A 14143-nucleotide genomic window follows, 5' to 3' on the forward strand; every position below is an offset into this window, starting at 1 on the left:
CATCTTATTGCGGTGTCCATAGTTGTTTTAAGCGTCTTAAGACTTTTTACGAACATCTCTAGCTCTAGCTCTATTATAAGCTTTCAGTCTTAGCGAGACAAACTGTGAAATAAATAAAAATATCCTAGCTACCAGTGTCACATTTTGTCACGTGTCACATCCGATGTTGTACTGTAAGTGATAACACTGGTGAGGTTTAGGGATACACGGACTAAACATCCTGCTCAGTCACTGAACTAGTCACACAGAGAAGCTCTTGAAAAGTAGGCTTTAGATAAACGTTAGTCTGTCTTTAAATAGTTCGCAAGGCTTTAAGTGTTTACCTTGAATACGACATTTCCCTAGATGTCATGTAAAATCAAGTTGTCACTGCATTTATTATTATTTTCAATTCAATTGCAGAAGGAAAATGTCTGTAGGCAAAACGTGTGTAGCCTTCTTGCTCTGCTGTGCAGTTTTCATCGAGGCAAGTCCGTACTCCACAGACTACACTGAAGCATTAAATGCTAATGACAAGACACAACATAAAGGTAATATTATATTGTTATCAAATCAAACAGAATAGAATAAGTCAATAAGATGCTGTCGCTGATTATCAAAAATGAATGGAGAAAGTAGATCAAACTAATATGTAGCGCCGAAAAAGACTTAATGGCGATGTATCCATTTCGGTTGTTGTCTTATGGAATTGATTTGTAGGCCTACATACATAGTGTTGTATACTCGTGTCATAGTACCCATCAAAGTCACTTATATCTAGAAGCCTAGTGTGTAAGTTGGAAAAGTCGAGTAATCAAGGCCAGTTATATCTAGAAGCCTAGTGTGTAAGTTGGAAAAGTCGAGTAATCAAGGCCAGTTATATCTAGAACATGGGCGTAGCCAGGATTTTTTTTCGGGGAGGGTTTTGGGGGGGGGGGATTCCCCCCGACCCCCCCCCCCCGCGGAAAAATATTATATATATATATGTGTGTGTGTGTGTACATAATTAATCTTTATTACATTCTGACCCTTTCGGAAGACGTTTATTGTTTATTGTAGACTCCCCGCCCTTGCTAGCAAGGGGGTCTGGGGGAGTTCGCAGCGCTCCCCCAGCGCGGGGCGAAGCCCCGCCGCCGAGCACTATTTCTGGTATTGAAAGCCAAGAAAATGCATATTCTGAGGTATCTACAGTGCATTATCTTGCTATTAAAAAAACCTAATGTGCTATTCTTACTAACTTAGACCCTTTCGCGCCGTTCGTCGCATTTTCCGGCAAGCTGTTTCCGCAACTCTTATTTTGCGTAATTCATTTTGTCGGAGAACATGTCCCGCAAAACCTTATGCGACGCTCTGTCACAACCTTACTAAGGATTTGACTCCCAGTTCGGCATATGATTTCTTTGATTTAGATTCGATCTCTATGACTGACTCCTAAAATCTGTCTTAACCATCTTTGTTGAGACACATTTAATGATTTTCAATTTCGGCAGAAGACTATTCACACTGTATTAATGGAGCCCAAGCCACTGGTAGAAATTTGTAACCTTTCTTGACTACGCTCTTGGAATTACATATCTGTATTTCGCTTTAGATTTTATATCGAAAAGGAAAGTTTTTTCGTCAAATCATCTGTTGAGGGGTTTTAAACTAAGAAATCTCTGGAGTTTTTTTGTTTTGTTTTTAATTCAAAACCCCATTTAGCTACGATCATAGAATTCGGTGACTAGTTTCCTTTAAAATAATATTGAAGAGAGCGGTTTTCAACTCTAAACGCTCTGTAGGGGAATTTTAAACTCAAAACCATCTGGAAGGGTTTTAAACTTTAAAGAAAAAGCCATCTGGAGAAGGGGGATTTAAATGCAAAAACCTCTGATAGGGGGTTTTAAACTCAAAGCCCCCTGGTAGAGGGATTTGTATCTCAAAACCCCCTGATAGGGGTTTTTTAAATCTCAAAACCCCCTGGTAAGGGGATTTAAACTCAAAACCCCCTGGTAGAGGGTTTTTAACTCAAAACTGCCTCGGCTGTGCTGTGGTAAGTGATGATTTAGTATTAAAATCTCACCTAAAATAAACAAAATGAAAGCAAAAATGAGTCACTTAATTCCGTGCACGGGGGGGGGGGGGGATTTCATTTCGGGGGGGGGGGGGGGGGGTTGAACCCCAAGAAACCCCCCCCCCCCCCTGGCTACGCCCATGATCTAGAAGCCCAGTGTGTAAGTTGGAAAAGTCGAGTAATCAAGGCCAGTTATATCTAGAAGCGCAGTGTGTAAGTTGGAAAAGTCGAGTAATCAATGCCAGTTATATCTAGAAGCCCAGTGTGTAAGTTGGAAAAGTCTTAACGAAGGATCGGCTTGAAGTCTCAGAGAAGCGGAGGAGGAAGTGCCTGTACAAATGAATATATAGAGGCCAATCAGCGACTAACTAATGGGGGAAAAAGGAGGTGTGGGGGGGGGGTCGCTGGCCTTCCAGAAGTCCTACATTTGAGAAGTCAGTCATAAATAAACACAGACCTTTCAGGTATTAAAAACACAGACCTTCCTGGTAAAACTTGGTAAAACCTGAAGTATGCTAGAACGTATAAACTTTGTGTAAGAAAATATATTTTGACCAAGCTTAACTTCTCCATATTTAGTATGACCGTGGAAACAGAGAAAACATTTTCTAGTAGTGAGATTTAGTCTAGCGACAAGACTAGAAGGTCATATGAGTTTCTTAACGAACACGTGATCTTTGTTTAAAAAAAAAGGTAGATGTGAAGGTCAAGCGATAGGAAGCCAATAAATCGGAAATGAGACTGATGAGATTTATTAGTACATTAAAAATATTGATGCCTAATTTTAATAAAATCTAATGAAACAATATTGTAGCTCAAATCGGATTCGTCATTAGATTTAATTTATTAAACTTTAATCCAAAATCAGTTCATATGCTGTTGTCTTTTCTTATCTTATATATTATTGACGTTACTTATAAAAAAGAAGATAATTACGTCCTACGTATTTCATGTGTCAATCTAGTCATACATGTTAATCGATGACTTAAACTCTGCTATGTTGTTAGTTTTCCGGTCTGATTCAGGCAAACCATTCCATTCTCTAATAGCACTAGGAAAGAAGGAGCACTTGCACGAATTTGTTCTGGCGTATGGGATAAGAAATGTGCCCCTATCTTTCTATCTCTTCCTTTTTTGTTTTCAACTTTTTTATAACGCATGGATAGATATATTTGACAATTATTATAGTCTTCATCTGTCGAGTTAAGTTACGAAAATAGATGTACTCTATCTTGGTTTGTGGTCATGTGCTCTATAAACATATCTACTTGGTCATGTGATGGGAGTTAAGATCACCTTTAAAGCAACCAAAATACTTTGTGTAAACGGGGGGGGGGTTCTAATAGGGTCACTATCTTGAAATAAAAAAGTTTACTTCTCACTCAATATCTTTATTATCCTTTGTGCACTATTCTAGAAGGATCGTTGGATGCTTTAAGAGGGCGGTAACACCGTTTTTGTTTGGTCTTGTCCAGATTGTAGGTCCATAATGAAAGCTGGCTACAACGTGTCCGGAGTTTACAGACTATCACTGAACGGTACCAACTACAATGTAAGTAATGTTAGCCATTGAAGACTGCGCTACTAAAACTTTATTTGGGTGCCTTTGAATAAATATAGACATGCATTCTACCTTCAATTTCTTTAGAACACCTTCGCACATGAGCATAACGTAAGTGGTTGTGAAGGTTTAGGTCGTTTTATAGATATTAAATGTTTTCTAAGAACGCAAAAATAAAAATATTAATAAAAAGATTGAGGAAGTGAGAGATTAACTTGTACACATTGGGGTGACGACCGTCAATAGACAGTTGAAATGCCTGGTGCCATCCCTTCACTGAATGGTTTGTTCGTGGTAGATTGTCCTGCACACGACCTCTAACATTCCATAATGAATACCATAACGAGAGGAAGGCAGGTTATATATTCTTGTCTCATGAAGGGTGTGCTTGGGAGAGACGGGAAGTTGATTCAGGCCTACAATCTAAATGGACCCCCCTGAACTCGCATACATAATTGTTGCAAACAGTATTTTATGTGTCACACCATTTCCCTTATCTTAGTTATAGGATCTTGCTGGCCTATAAAGGGGGAAAATTACCAGTAATTAGAATAAGTCATCAAAACGGATCTGAAGACTGTAATACTTAAGGTACTACTTTATTGATAACATAATACTATTTCAATAGCAATCTTAATTGCTAGTAACATTCATTTTTTACAAAGCTTATATCAACTCACTCTGGGTGGGTGAAATCATGTACACGTTATTCCTCCAACTTCCCAATTCTCGGATGAAGTTGAAACTTTGCACAATTATTAGTTGTCCATGGCAACATAGGAATCATTGAAGAAAAAAAAACCAATTAGTCTTAATTAATTAATTTTCTTTTATATAAAGACAGCGGGGTCTCATACGTTAAGGGTTGACAAACCTTGTTTACAGAATTAGGTCGTTCACTTTTTTTTTTAACTATCAATAAATTATAAAACTTTCTACTATTATAAGTACTTGGATAGCTCAGTGGCTAACAAGTCGGTCTTCCATCGTGGAGTTCGAATTCAGACTGGAGCAATTTTTTTTAAAAACTGTTTTTGAAAAGGCAGCACTAAAACCTTCACCCAGATACCCCCACCTCCTCCAGCCCCGCTGGTCTACAAAAGTGATGGACCATAGCGCTCTAAGCATGCCATCAGTAGGAATGCTGCGATAAATAAAGGTTATATTCAGTGAAGGATGAGCACCGTCCTATCGCTCTATATCTCTCAATATTGCAAGTTTTATCGCTCCTTTTCTATATAAAACAAAATTAATTAATTAAAACTAATTGATGAACTATTTGTTCAGTTTTTATTGATTCATCTATTGTTATCGACTGTGAATAATTGTTCGAAATTTCAACTTGATTCGAGAATGGGAAGTAGGAGAACAAACGTGTAAAATAATCCTCATAGACAGACAGACAGACAGACTGAGTTAATGTTGTAAATAACCAGATCCGTCACCAGATCCCACAGTTGTGTTTCTCTACTCTTCAATTCAGTTACCCTGTGAGTTCAAGGATGGAAATGCATTCACTGTGATACTTCGTCGCTGGAGTAACTCCATATCATTTATACAGAGCTGGGGCGCTTATGAGAGTGGCTTTGGTCACCCTCAGGACAACTACTGGGCAGGCTTGGCTGCAATCTATGTGCTGACCACTCAAGGTCAGTAAATGGTGCAGTTAAAGGTTCGATCAAGTAAAAGATAAATGCTAGTTGAAAAGCTTATAGTTAAACAGAATATTTGAATTTGATAGTTAAATTGTATCACATTAATTACATTTGATACTTTAGCCTACAATAATGCTGCATTATTTTGTTTCTTCTTCTATCTATCTATCTATCTATCTATCTATCTATCTATCTATCTATCTATCTATCTATCTATCTATCTATCTATCTTTCTATCCATCCATCCATCCATCCATCCATCCATTTCAAAAATAGTAATAATAAAAGAAATACTTTCGTGTTTTTTTTTAATTAAAAAACGTTTTTATTTATATTGACAAATATCAGATGTTTATGGAATACTTTTTTCTCTTTCAATTTTTGGCAACTCTTGAAAGGAGAAAGCCGCTATTAGTTTTGTGTTGTCTGTCGGTCTGTCACATTTAGATCGAAAAACTTTAAAAGCTACTGAATAGCTAATTTCTCCTTTTTGGTAAAGGTCTGTCCCATTTAGATCACATAAACTAGAATAGGTCAAAGTGGGTACTGGAAAGGGGTAGTACATTTGATGGTCCGGCATGCTGCACCTTTAGGTGGACGGCCTCCCCCTTCCAACCCCTAAATCTCTCACATGTGGCTCCAAGAGCCATGCCCTGGAAAACCGCTTCAGCTGGCGAACTAAACCATGTGAGGGGGTGGTGATAACATGGCATCACTGGGCGAACGGTCAAGTCTAGACTAAGGTCACCGGCCAGGGCGGATGAGTCCCAGGATGGACTACAATGGCCACATGTTCAGGACCAAGGCGAACCACCTAATTGGAGGCATTCGGCTGTGGTCAAGCATGGAGAGGGATGGGCGCCGCCATGCAAGTTTCTAGCCCACGTTAAACCAAATGAGATCATGACCGTAAATAAATCCATACCGGCTCGGCCGTCGCCCGGGTTACCAACGTCACAGTAAACTAGATATGAAATTGAGAATCCGATATCATGATATTTTAGATCTTGCAGAATTCTGGTGCAATTGCTATTTTGCTTTTTTCTGAAAGCGATCGGTTTAGTTTGTATAATTAAATAGGAAAGCAGTTTATTTCTTAAAAATACACCACTTTTTATATGAAAAACTTAGGAGGAGGAAGTAAGTTGTTTTTTTTTTATAATAGGTTACTTCTCTATTGGCCCATGAGCTCGATTGTAAAGGCAAGCACGGAAATACTCTCACAGAGCCCCCCCCCCCTCCTCCCCAACTTGTCCACACACACACACAAATTAAAAACTTACTATAAACACTCGCGCTGTTGCGCTGTACAAAAGAAATATGATAAAACGCATACAAATGATCTCTGTAGGACTAAATATACTAGAAGCGGAGGCATTTTTTTTTTAAGGTGCAGTGGCGTGCCTTCTGTGTACACGGTAGGCTTTGTTGGTCCCGAAAAGTCTCAAATAATCCCTATTTGTTTTAGCGGCCACCGTAAGATGAAGAGCCGCTATTAGTTTTGTGTTGTCTGTCGGTCAGTCACATTTAGATCGAAAAAACATAAAAGCTATTGCAAAGCTAAATTCTCCTTTTTCTTAAAAAAAAATTAAATATGTCAGAAATCTCATCATTAATAGGCTGTTCAGTTTTTTTTTAATGTGAAAAACTACGCCAAATAATTCTTTAACATGTTATTACTTTAGACAATCAAACTAAGTGCATGGCTTGAATATTCGTTGTTCATGGGCGGATCTGGTGGATGCCGCATCTGAGTTTGTGTGATAACACATATCTTTTTTTAATATTCATTTTTTATTGAGTAAAATTGATTAAGCTACATAAACATTGTTATACACAACACAAAAAATGAAGAATGCAGTCGTCCTGTTTTACTCTATTAACTTCACCGGAGAAATACTGTTTGAATCACATTTTCATATCCAGTAGATAAAGTTGTGAACTGCGAGAAAGTTTTTAAAAGACGAATATCTAAAAGAAACTTGGAATAACCCAAAGATTTAAAGTGCTAGAGAATCAAGCTACTTGAATTTTTTCCGTTGTCTCAGAAAAAACTTAATGTTACCTATTATTTTTTTATTATATATTTTTTATTCTTTTAAAATTATTCAACTGGATCGTCAAACAGGGGAGATGTATGAACAGCTCAAAAGAATATGTCTGCAGATCATCAAACAGGAAGATGTATGAACAGCTCATTAGAATATGTTTTTCGCAGATCATCAAACAGGGAGATGTATGAACAGCTCATAAGAATATATTTGCAGATCATCAAGCAGGGAGATGTATGAACAGCTCATGAGAATATGTTTGCAGATCATCAAACAGGGAGTTGTATGAACAGCTCATGAGAATATGTTTGTGCAGATCATCAAACAGGGAGATGTATGAAAAGCTCATAAGAATATGTTTGCAGATCGTCAAACAGGGAGATGTATGAAAAGCTCATAAGAATATGTTTGCAGATCGTCAAACAGGGAGATGTATGAACAGCTCATAAGAATATGTTTGCAGATCATCAAACAGGGAGATGTATGAACAGCTCATGAGTATATGTTTGTGCAGATCATCAAACAGGGAGATGTATGAACAGCTCATAAGAATATGTTTGTGCAGATCATCAAACAGGGAGATGTATGAACAGCTCATAAGAATATGTTTGTGCAGATCATCAAACAGGGAGATGTATGAACAGCTCATAAGAATATGTTTGCATATCATCAAACAGGGAGATGTATGAACAGCTCATAAGAATATTTTTGTGCAGATCATCAAACAGGGAGTTGTATGAACAGCTCATAAGAATATGTTTGCAGATCATCAAACAGGGAGATGTATGAACAGCTCATAAGAATATGTTTGTGCAGATCATCAAACAGGGAGTTGTATGAACAGCTCATAAGAATATGTTTGTGCAACTAGCAAAAAAAAAACTTAAAAAAAGCTTATGTATGCATTTACTGCCACATATCTCAATACAAGATTTATTTGACTTTTCCTATATAAAACCAAAATTAATTGTTGCTATTTCTGTCATAAATGTGGAATGTACCATGTATTGGTCGCCGCTTGTAAGTCTGTAGCTAACAATAAATAACTATAAGACCTTTTAATTACATAAACACTTCGCTGCGCACGGTGGTAGGGTTTTAGATTGGAAAGGTTTAAGCACGAATCCGAATTCAGGTCGATCCCCTTTTTATATTTTTTTACTGAGAGTACTTATAAATCGACCATCCAGATACCCCCTTCTTTGTCCCAACTTTTACCAACTGGTCCAGGCAAGTGATGGGATCATATCATATTGAGAAAACTTATCCAAACTAATTGATAGGCCTATAACTACAATTAGTAATTGGCGGAAAGCGTGGTCGAGAGGCTAAGTACGCTTGAACTTCGCTTGGCTTGGCTCGAGGTTCGACACCCGACTCTTGCAGAGTTGTGTTTACTGAGCGCCTAAGGGCAGCACGGAAAACCTGCTCCCAGATACCCCCTCCACCCTCTGGTCCACAAATGGGATTATACCATAGCGCTCTGAGCATGCTATAAATATGAAGGTAGCGCTATATAAAAGCCATAATTAAAAAAAAAAATTTTTAGTATAAGCTTTGTTTTTTTATTATTAAAAAAAACATTTTTGATATTTTTCTTATTTGCTATTGTAAATAAGAATCAAACATTGCACACATTTTCTAATCATATGATCTACAATGTCCCTGTTGCCCAGGATCAAGTCTTTTATGATTAAAATATCTACTAGAGAATTTACAGTTTATATTTGGTCTTTCGATTATCAGCATTAAATTGGTTGTATTCGATTAATTATAATGTTTTGATCAAATCTCACAATATCTGGAATAAAATGTTGTTACTCACTAGGAAATAACAATCTACAAATCAACATGCAAGATTGGTCTGGCAACAATCAAAATGCAGTTTACTCTCAATTTTATTTGGAGAATAGAAACACAAGATACCGCCTTCACGTCGGCCCTTACAGAGGTAAGTGTGTTGAATTGATCAGTGCTGCCTTCACGTCGGCCCTTACAGAGGTAAGTGTGTTGAATTGATCAGTGCTGCCTTCACGTCGGCCCTTATAGAGGTAAGTGTGTTGAATTGATCAGTGCTGTCTTCACGTCGGCCCTTACAGAGGTAAGTGTGTTGAATTGATCAGTGCTGCCTTCACGTCGGCCCTTATAGAGGTAAGTGTGTTGAATTGATCAGTGCTGCCTTCACGTCGGCCCTTACAGAGGTAAGTGTGTTGAATTGATCAGTGCTGCCTTCACGTCGGCCCTTATAGAGGTAAGTGTGTTGAATTGATCAGTGCTGTCGGCCCTTATAGAGGTAAGTGTGTTGAATTGATCAGTGCTGCCTTCACTTCGGCCCTTACAGAGGTAAGTGTGTTGAATTGATCAGTGCTGCCTTCACGTCGGCCCTTACAGAGGTAAGTGTGTTGAATTGATCAGTGCTGCCTTCACGTCGGCCCTTACAGAGTTAAGTGTGTTGAACTGATCAGTGCTGCCTTCACGTCGGCCCTTACAGAGTTAAGTGTGTTGAATTGATCAGTGCTGCCTTCACGTCGGCCCTTACAGAGGTAAATGTGTTGAACTGATCAGTGCTGCCTTCACGTCGGCCCTTACAGAGGTAAGTGTGTTGAATTGATCAGTGCTGCCTTCACGTCGGCCCTTACAGAGGTAAGTGTGTTGAATTGATCAGTGCTGTCGGCCCTTACAGAGGTAAGTGTGTTGAATTGATCAGTGCTGCCTTCACGTCGGCCCTTACAGAGGTAAGTGTGTTGAATTGATCAGTGCTGCCTTCACGTCGGCCCTTACAGAGGTAAGTGTGTTGAATTGATCAGTGCTGCCTTCACGTCGACCCTTACAGAGGTAAGTGTGTTGAATTGATCAGTGCTGCCTTCACGTCGGCCCTTACAGAGGTAAGTGTGTTGAATTGATCAGTGCTGCCTTCACGTCGGCCCTTACAGAGGTAAGTATGTTGAATTGATCAATGCTGGATTTAACTAAAGGCAACATAAGCTATAGCTTAGGGCCCCCACTTGCATGGGGGCATCCAGACAATTATTCTGAAGAAAAAGTAAAGGAATAAATTGCCTTGTGTTGATTACTGGGGGCCACCATATCTCCAATAGCTTGTGGCCTTCTAATCAATCTCCAATAGCTTGTGGCCTTATCAATCTCCAATAGCTTGTAACCTTATCATTCTCCAATAGCTTGTGGCCTTATCAATCTTCCAATAGCTTGTGGCCTTATCAATCTTCCAATAGCTTGTGGCCTTGTCAAGTCTTAATTCAGTTCTGGAAATTATCTCACTTATAAGTGTCATTGTTATGTCTTTAGTTGTATTTTATAACAATATTAAGCTCTAGAGCTAGAAAATCACAGAGCTGCTAATGTAAAGTTCACATGTTTCTGTGAAATTGTGCAGCCAGTTTGATTACATTTTTTTTCGATCTATGACAAAACCAACGTGACTTTATATTTTGTGTAGCTTTAATACTAGCTCAATAGATGGCTTTTATTTGTGTAAGCCATGGTACTAACCAGTTATGTGTTTATACTTTAGACTCCCAATACAAAGATCGAAGTCTGGTATATGGGGTAAAAACGGAATGCAATCATCTGTTTTTGTTTAAGGATGAGCCATTATTCCATTGCTTAGAGCTTGTGATAATCGATCTCTGGGCATTTAGTGTGTGTGTCATTTGTATACATCTACTTTGTCTTTTTGTTTCCAATCAAGGTTCTCTCCCCGATGAGCTGTCGTACAATAACAACATGCCCTTTTCAACCATTGATGCCCCAGATCCATACGGTGAGTTATTTCCACCTGTTGAAAATATTTGTATGAAGAGAACACTACGATTAGAATAGATTGAAGCACACATAGACCTCCATTTGAGTTCACAAAACAAAACTAGTGTTTTGATTTTTGTTGTGTGCAAAAATTCATTTTTGATTAAAAAAAGAGTTGCAACGCTATTGGTTGTCAAAAAAAAATATTTTTTTTCTAACCTCCAGAGTCTATCTATCTATCTATCTATCTATCTATCTATCTATCTATCTATCTATCTGTCTGTCTCTGTCTGTCTGTCTGTCTATCTATCTATCTGTCTGTCTGTCTGTCTGTCTACTGTCTGTCTATCTATCTATCTATATTTAAACTTTGGTTTCTTATAGTTATAATGTTTTTTGTTTGGTGTAATGCACAAATTGTAAGACAAATTTCCTTACGGATAATAAAGATTATTATTATTATTATTATTATAAACTAATCTATCTATCTCTTTATCAGTATGTCTTTCTATCTGTCTGTCTATGGTGAAATTGCAGATATTTCTTTACATTTGTGTAACGTGTTGCTCACAACATTATTTTGGTGTGACTGTCTGAAGCCAATTATTATGTGCAGTTCTATCTTAGTCAAGTCTTGTACTAGATTTCTCTGCTGTTATCTTAATTCTTATCACAATGTCCGTCTGTCTGTCCATTATTTTTCTCTGTAGATATTTCTAGAAATGTGCAAGCAGTAATAAAGTAATTAATAAATTCATCATCATTACCAATCTTTCAACTAGTGAGTATATAGGTCAGTGTCTAATTACTGAAATTACAAGTGCATGTTTCATTTGTTAATAGATCATAGCTATAGTTTAAGCTACTCTATCCTACTGTAGGTTGTGCCAGTAACATGAAAGCAGGCTGGTGGTATAACTACTGTTCCTACACACTGCCTACTGGAATCTACTATCCCAATGGATGGTACACGCCTTCTGGTTCTATGTATGATGGTATGTTCTGGAAAGATTGGTACGGGTACAATTACTCCCTCAAGTTCATGTCGATGACATTGTCCAACTGAAAGAAGCCCAAAGATCGGATCCAGTCACTGCCAAGGAAATGAACTGAACTAAAAGATATACCGAATTGCAAACATAGAATGTACATCAATTTTCTTTTTTTTAAAGAAACAAAGTCAATTATTGGAGACTTTCCTACTTAAAAGTTATTCGAATTACATTTTTCTTTGTTAATATGTAGATTTTTTATTTCATTCAACACTAAAATAAGGTATTTTTTCTACATTGTTTTAAAATGAATAGTTGTTTGTCGTAGACATATATTTATGTCTATGTTGTTTATAAATACTTACCTATCCTGTACACTGGATAAAAGTTGGCTATTTATGGATTTACCATCATTTAATGAAAGTCTCTATAAAAACTGAACACCCCGATCAGAAATCCCACTATCCATTGCTCTGTTCTTTCAGTGAGTCTATGAGAGACAGGTCTGAATTGGACTACTATATCCACATCTCATGTTACGGAGCTCGTACAATGCTTGCTTCTATTTTCTCTGTTAGGGCCCAACTATCTCTGATATAGTATTTATTTTTATTTCCGGCAATGTCAACATAGCCTAATGGTTCGCTATTTATGGATTAAAGAATTTGGAAGATCCTAGGCTGACCCTTACTGCCTTTTGAATTTTTAAAAAAGAAAATAGTCTTAGTTATGACTCTTAACTTATGTCTTGCAACGGTGCGGGCAATCAAAGTCCTTCAAGTTTCTTTTTGATTCTGAAGACATTGTGTAGCCTACTCTCATTACAGAACCCCAAAAGATTATCTTTGCCAAAGAATGATATAGGATGAATGCAGTGTTTCACATGACTACGCAAATCCAGTTGTTGCTTGTATATTTTCTGCATCTGATGCAGACAAAGCCGTTGCCCTCCGTTGGTCTATTTACACTTCTGCGACTACAAGAATTTACAAAATGCTTACATGGTCTGAACCATTCCAGTTTGTTTGTTTTTTTGTTTTGTTTTCATCCTAATGAAAAGCTCTTCTTGTCTGCTTGCCTATAGGCCTACTGCATGATAGATCTCTATTTTGTCTGCTTGCCTATAGACCTACTGCATGATAGATCTCTATTTTGTCTGCTTGCCTATAGACCTACTGCATGATAGATCTCTATTTTGTCTGCTTGCCTATAGACCTACTGCATGATAGATCTCTATTTTGTCTGCTTGCCTATAGACCTACTGCATGATAGATCTCTATTTTCACTGTTTTTGTGTGTTTCTTTTGTGTTTGTTTTTGTGAGCAAATATATGTGTGTGTTACTTTTGATGGTATACAAGTAATTAATATTGTACTATATAGTTATATTGTGTGGATCTGGTTGATTAAAACATGAAATATTGATCTTAAATGAATTCGATTTGTTTCAATTTTAAGCCTTGCTATGGCTCAAGGTAATAAAGGTTCACTAAAAACCAAATGGGCCGGTCTGGTCGCGAAAAAAAAAAGAAATTCAATGCAGACAACTTAAACAAAAAGTGACAGCAGCAAGACACAAAGGCCCGAACACGAATTAATTTTGTTTGAAATTCACCAAGAATATCAAGAAAAATACACTATACACTGTATGTATTATCATTTGCAAAACGTTCGACCGTACTTTCTGCTATGCACGAGCGGCATAGACTGCTTTGATGCCTTCGAGGCTGTGTTTCGCGTAATCATTTTGCTGGTCGGCGTGGACCTTTAATGGTTCTCCCATTTTTTTTGCTCCTTCCCTCCCTCTCTTCTGATGTCTCCATTGAAAGTTGAACAAAAAGAGGAATGATAGAGGTTACGTTAGAAAACATTGATATAACGCAGCAAAAAAAAAAAAGGCGCTACAATTAGCTCTTTAACAATACTTAATAGAAATTAATTTGAACACATACACACAGCCGCGAAATTGCAAACCGCGCAACTTTTTCACAGCTCAATATGGGTATAAAGTTCTACTTTCTGCGATTTGAAAAGAAATAGTAAGTTTCTTTTTGTTTATTTTTAAAAACATAGATCTAAAAATACTACACT

General features: G+C 37.5%; 1 protein-coding gene across 3 annotated transcripts in view; it reads left to right on the top strand.

The window, feature by feature from the left end:
• The window catches only part of LOC106070084 (angiopoietin-related protein 6-like), a 19682-nt gene extending 6205 nt beyond the window's left edge, over positions 1–13477 (top strand). For 2 of the 3 annotated variants that reach the window (XM_056024052.1, XM_056024049.1), the window contains exons 2-7: positions 403–530; positions 3508–3584; positions 5077–5242; positions 9128–9250; positions 11009–11080; positions 11943–13477. In XM_056024052.1, the coding sequence (XP_055880027.1) occupies positions 410–530; positions 3508–3584; positions 5077–5242; positions 9128–9250; positions 11009–11080; positions 11943–12127 (744 nt within the window). In that variant the 5' untranslated portion in view covers positions 403–409 and the 3' untranslated portion in view covers positions 12128–13477. Of the gene's footprint in view, positions 1–123; positions 264–402; positions 531–3507; positions 3585–5076; positions 5243–9127; positions 9251–11008; positions 11081–11942 lie in introns of those variants that run through there. The other variant, XM_056024051.1, reaches the window with a different exon arrangement.
• Positions 13478–14143: the final 666 nt, after the last annotated feature.

This window comes from Biomphalaria glabrata, chromosome 3 (assembly GCF_947242115.1).
Source record: "Biomphalaria glabrata chromosome 3, xgBioGlab47.1, whole genome shotgun sequence".
Classification (NCBI taxonomy): Eukaryota; Metazoa; Mollusca; class Gastropoda; family Planorbidae; genus Biomphalaria; species Biomphalaria glabrata.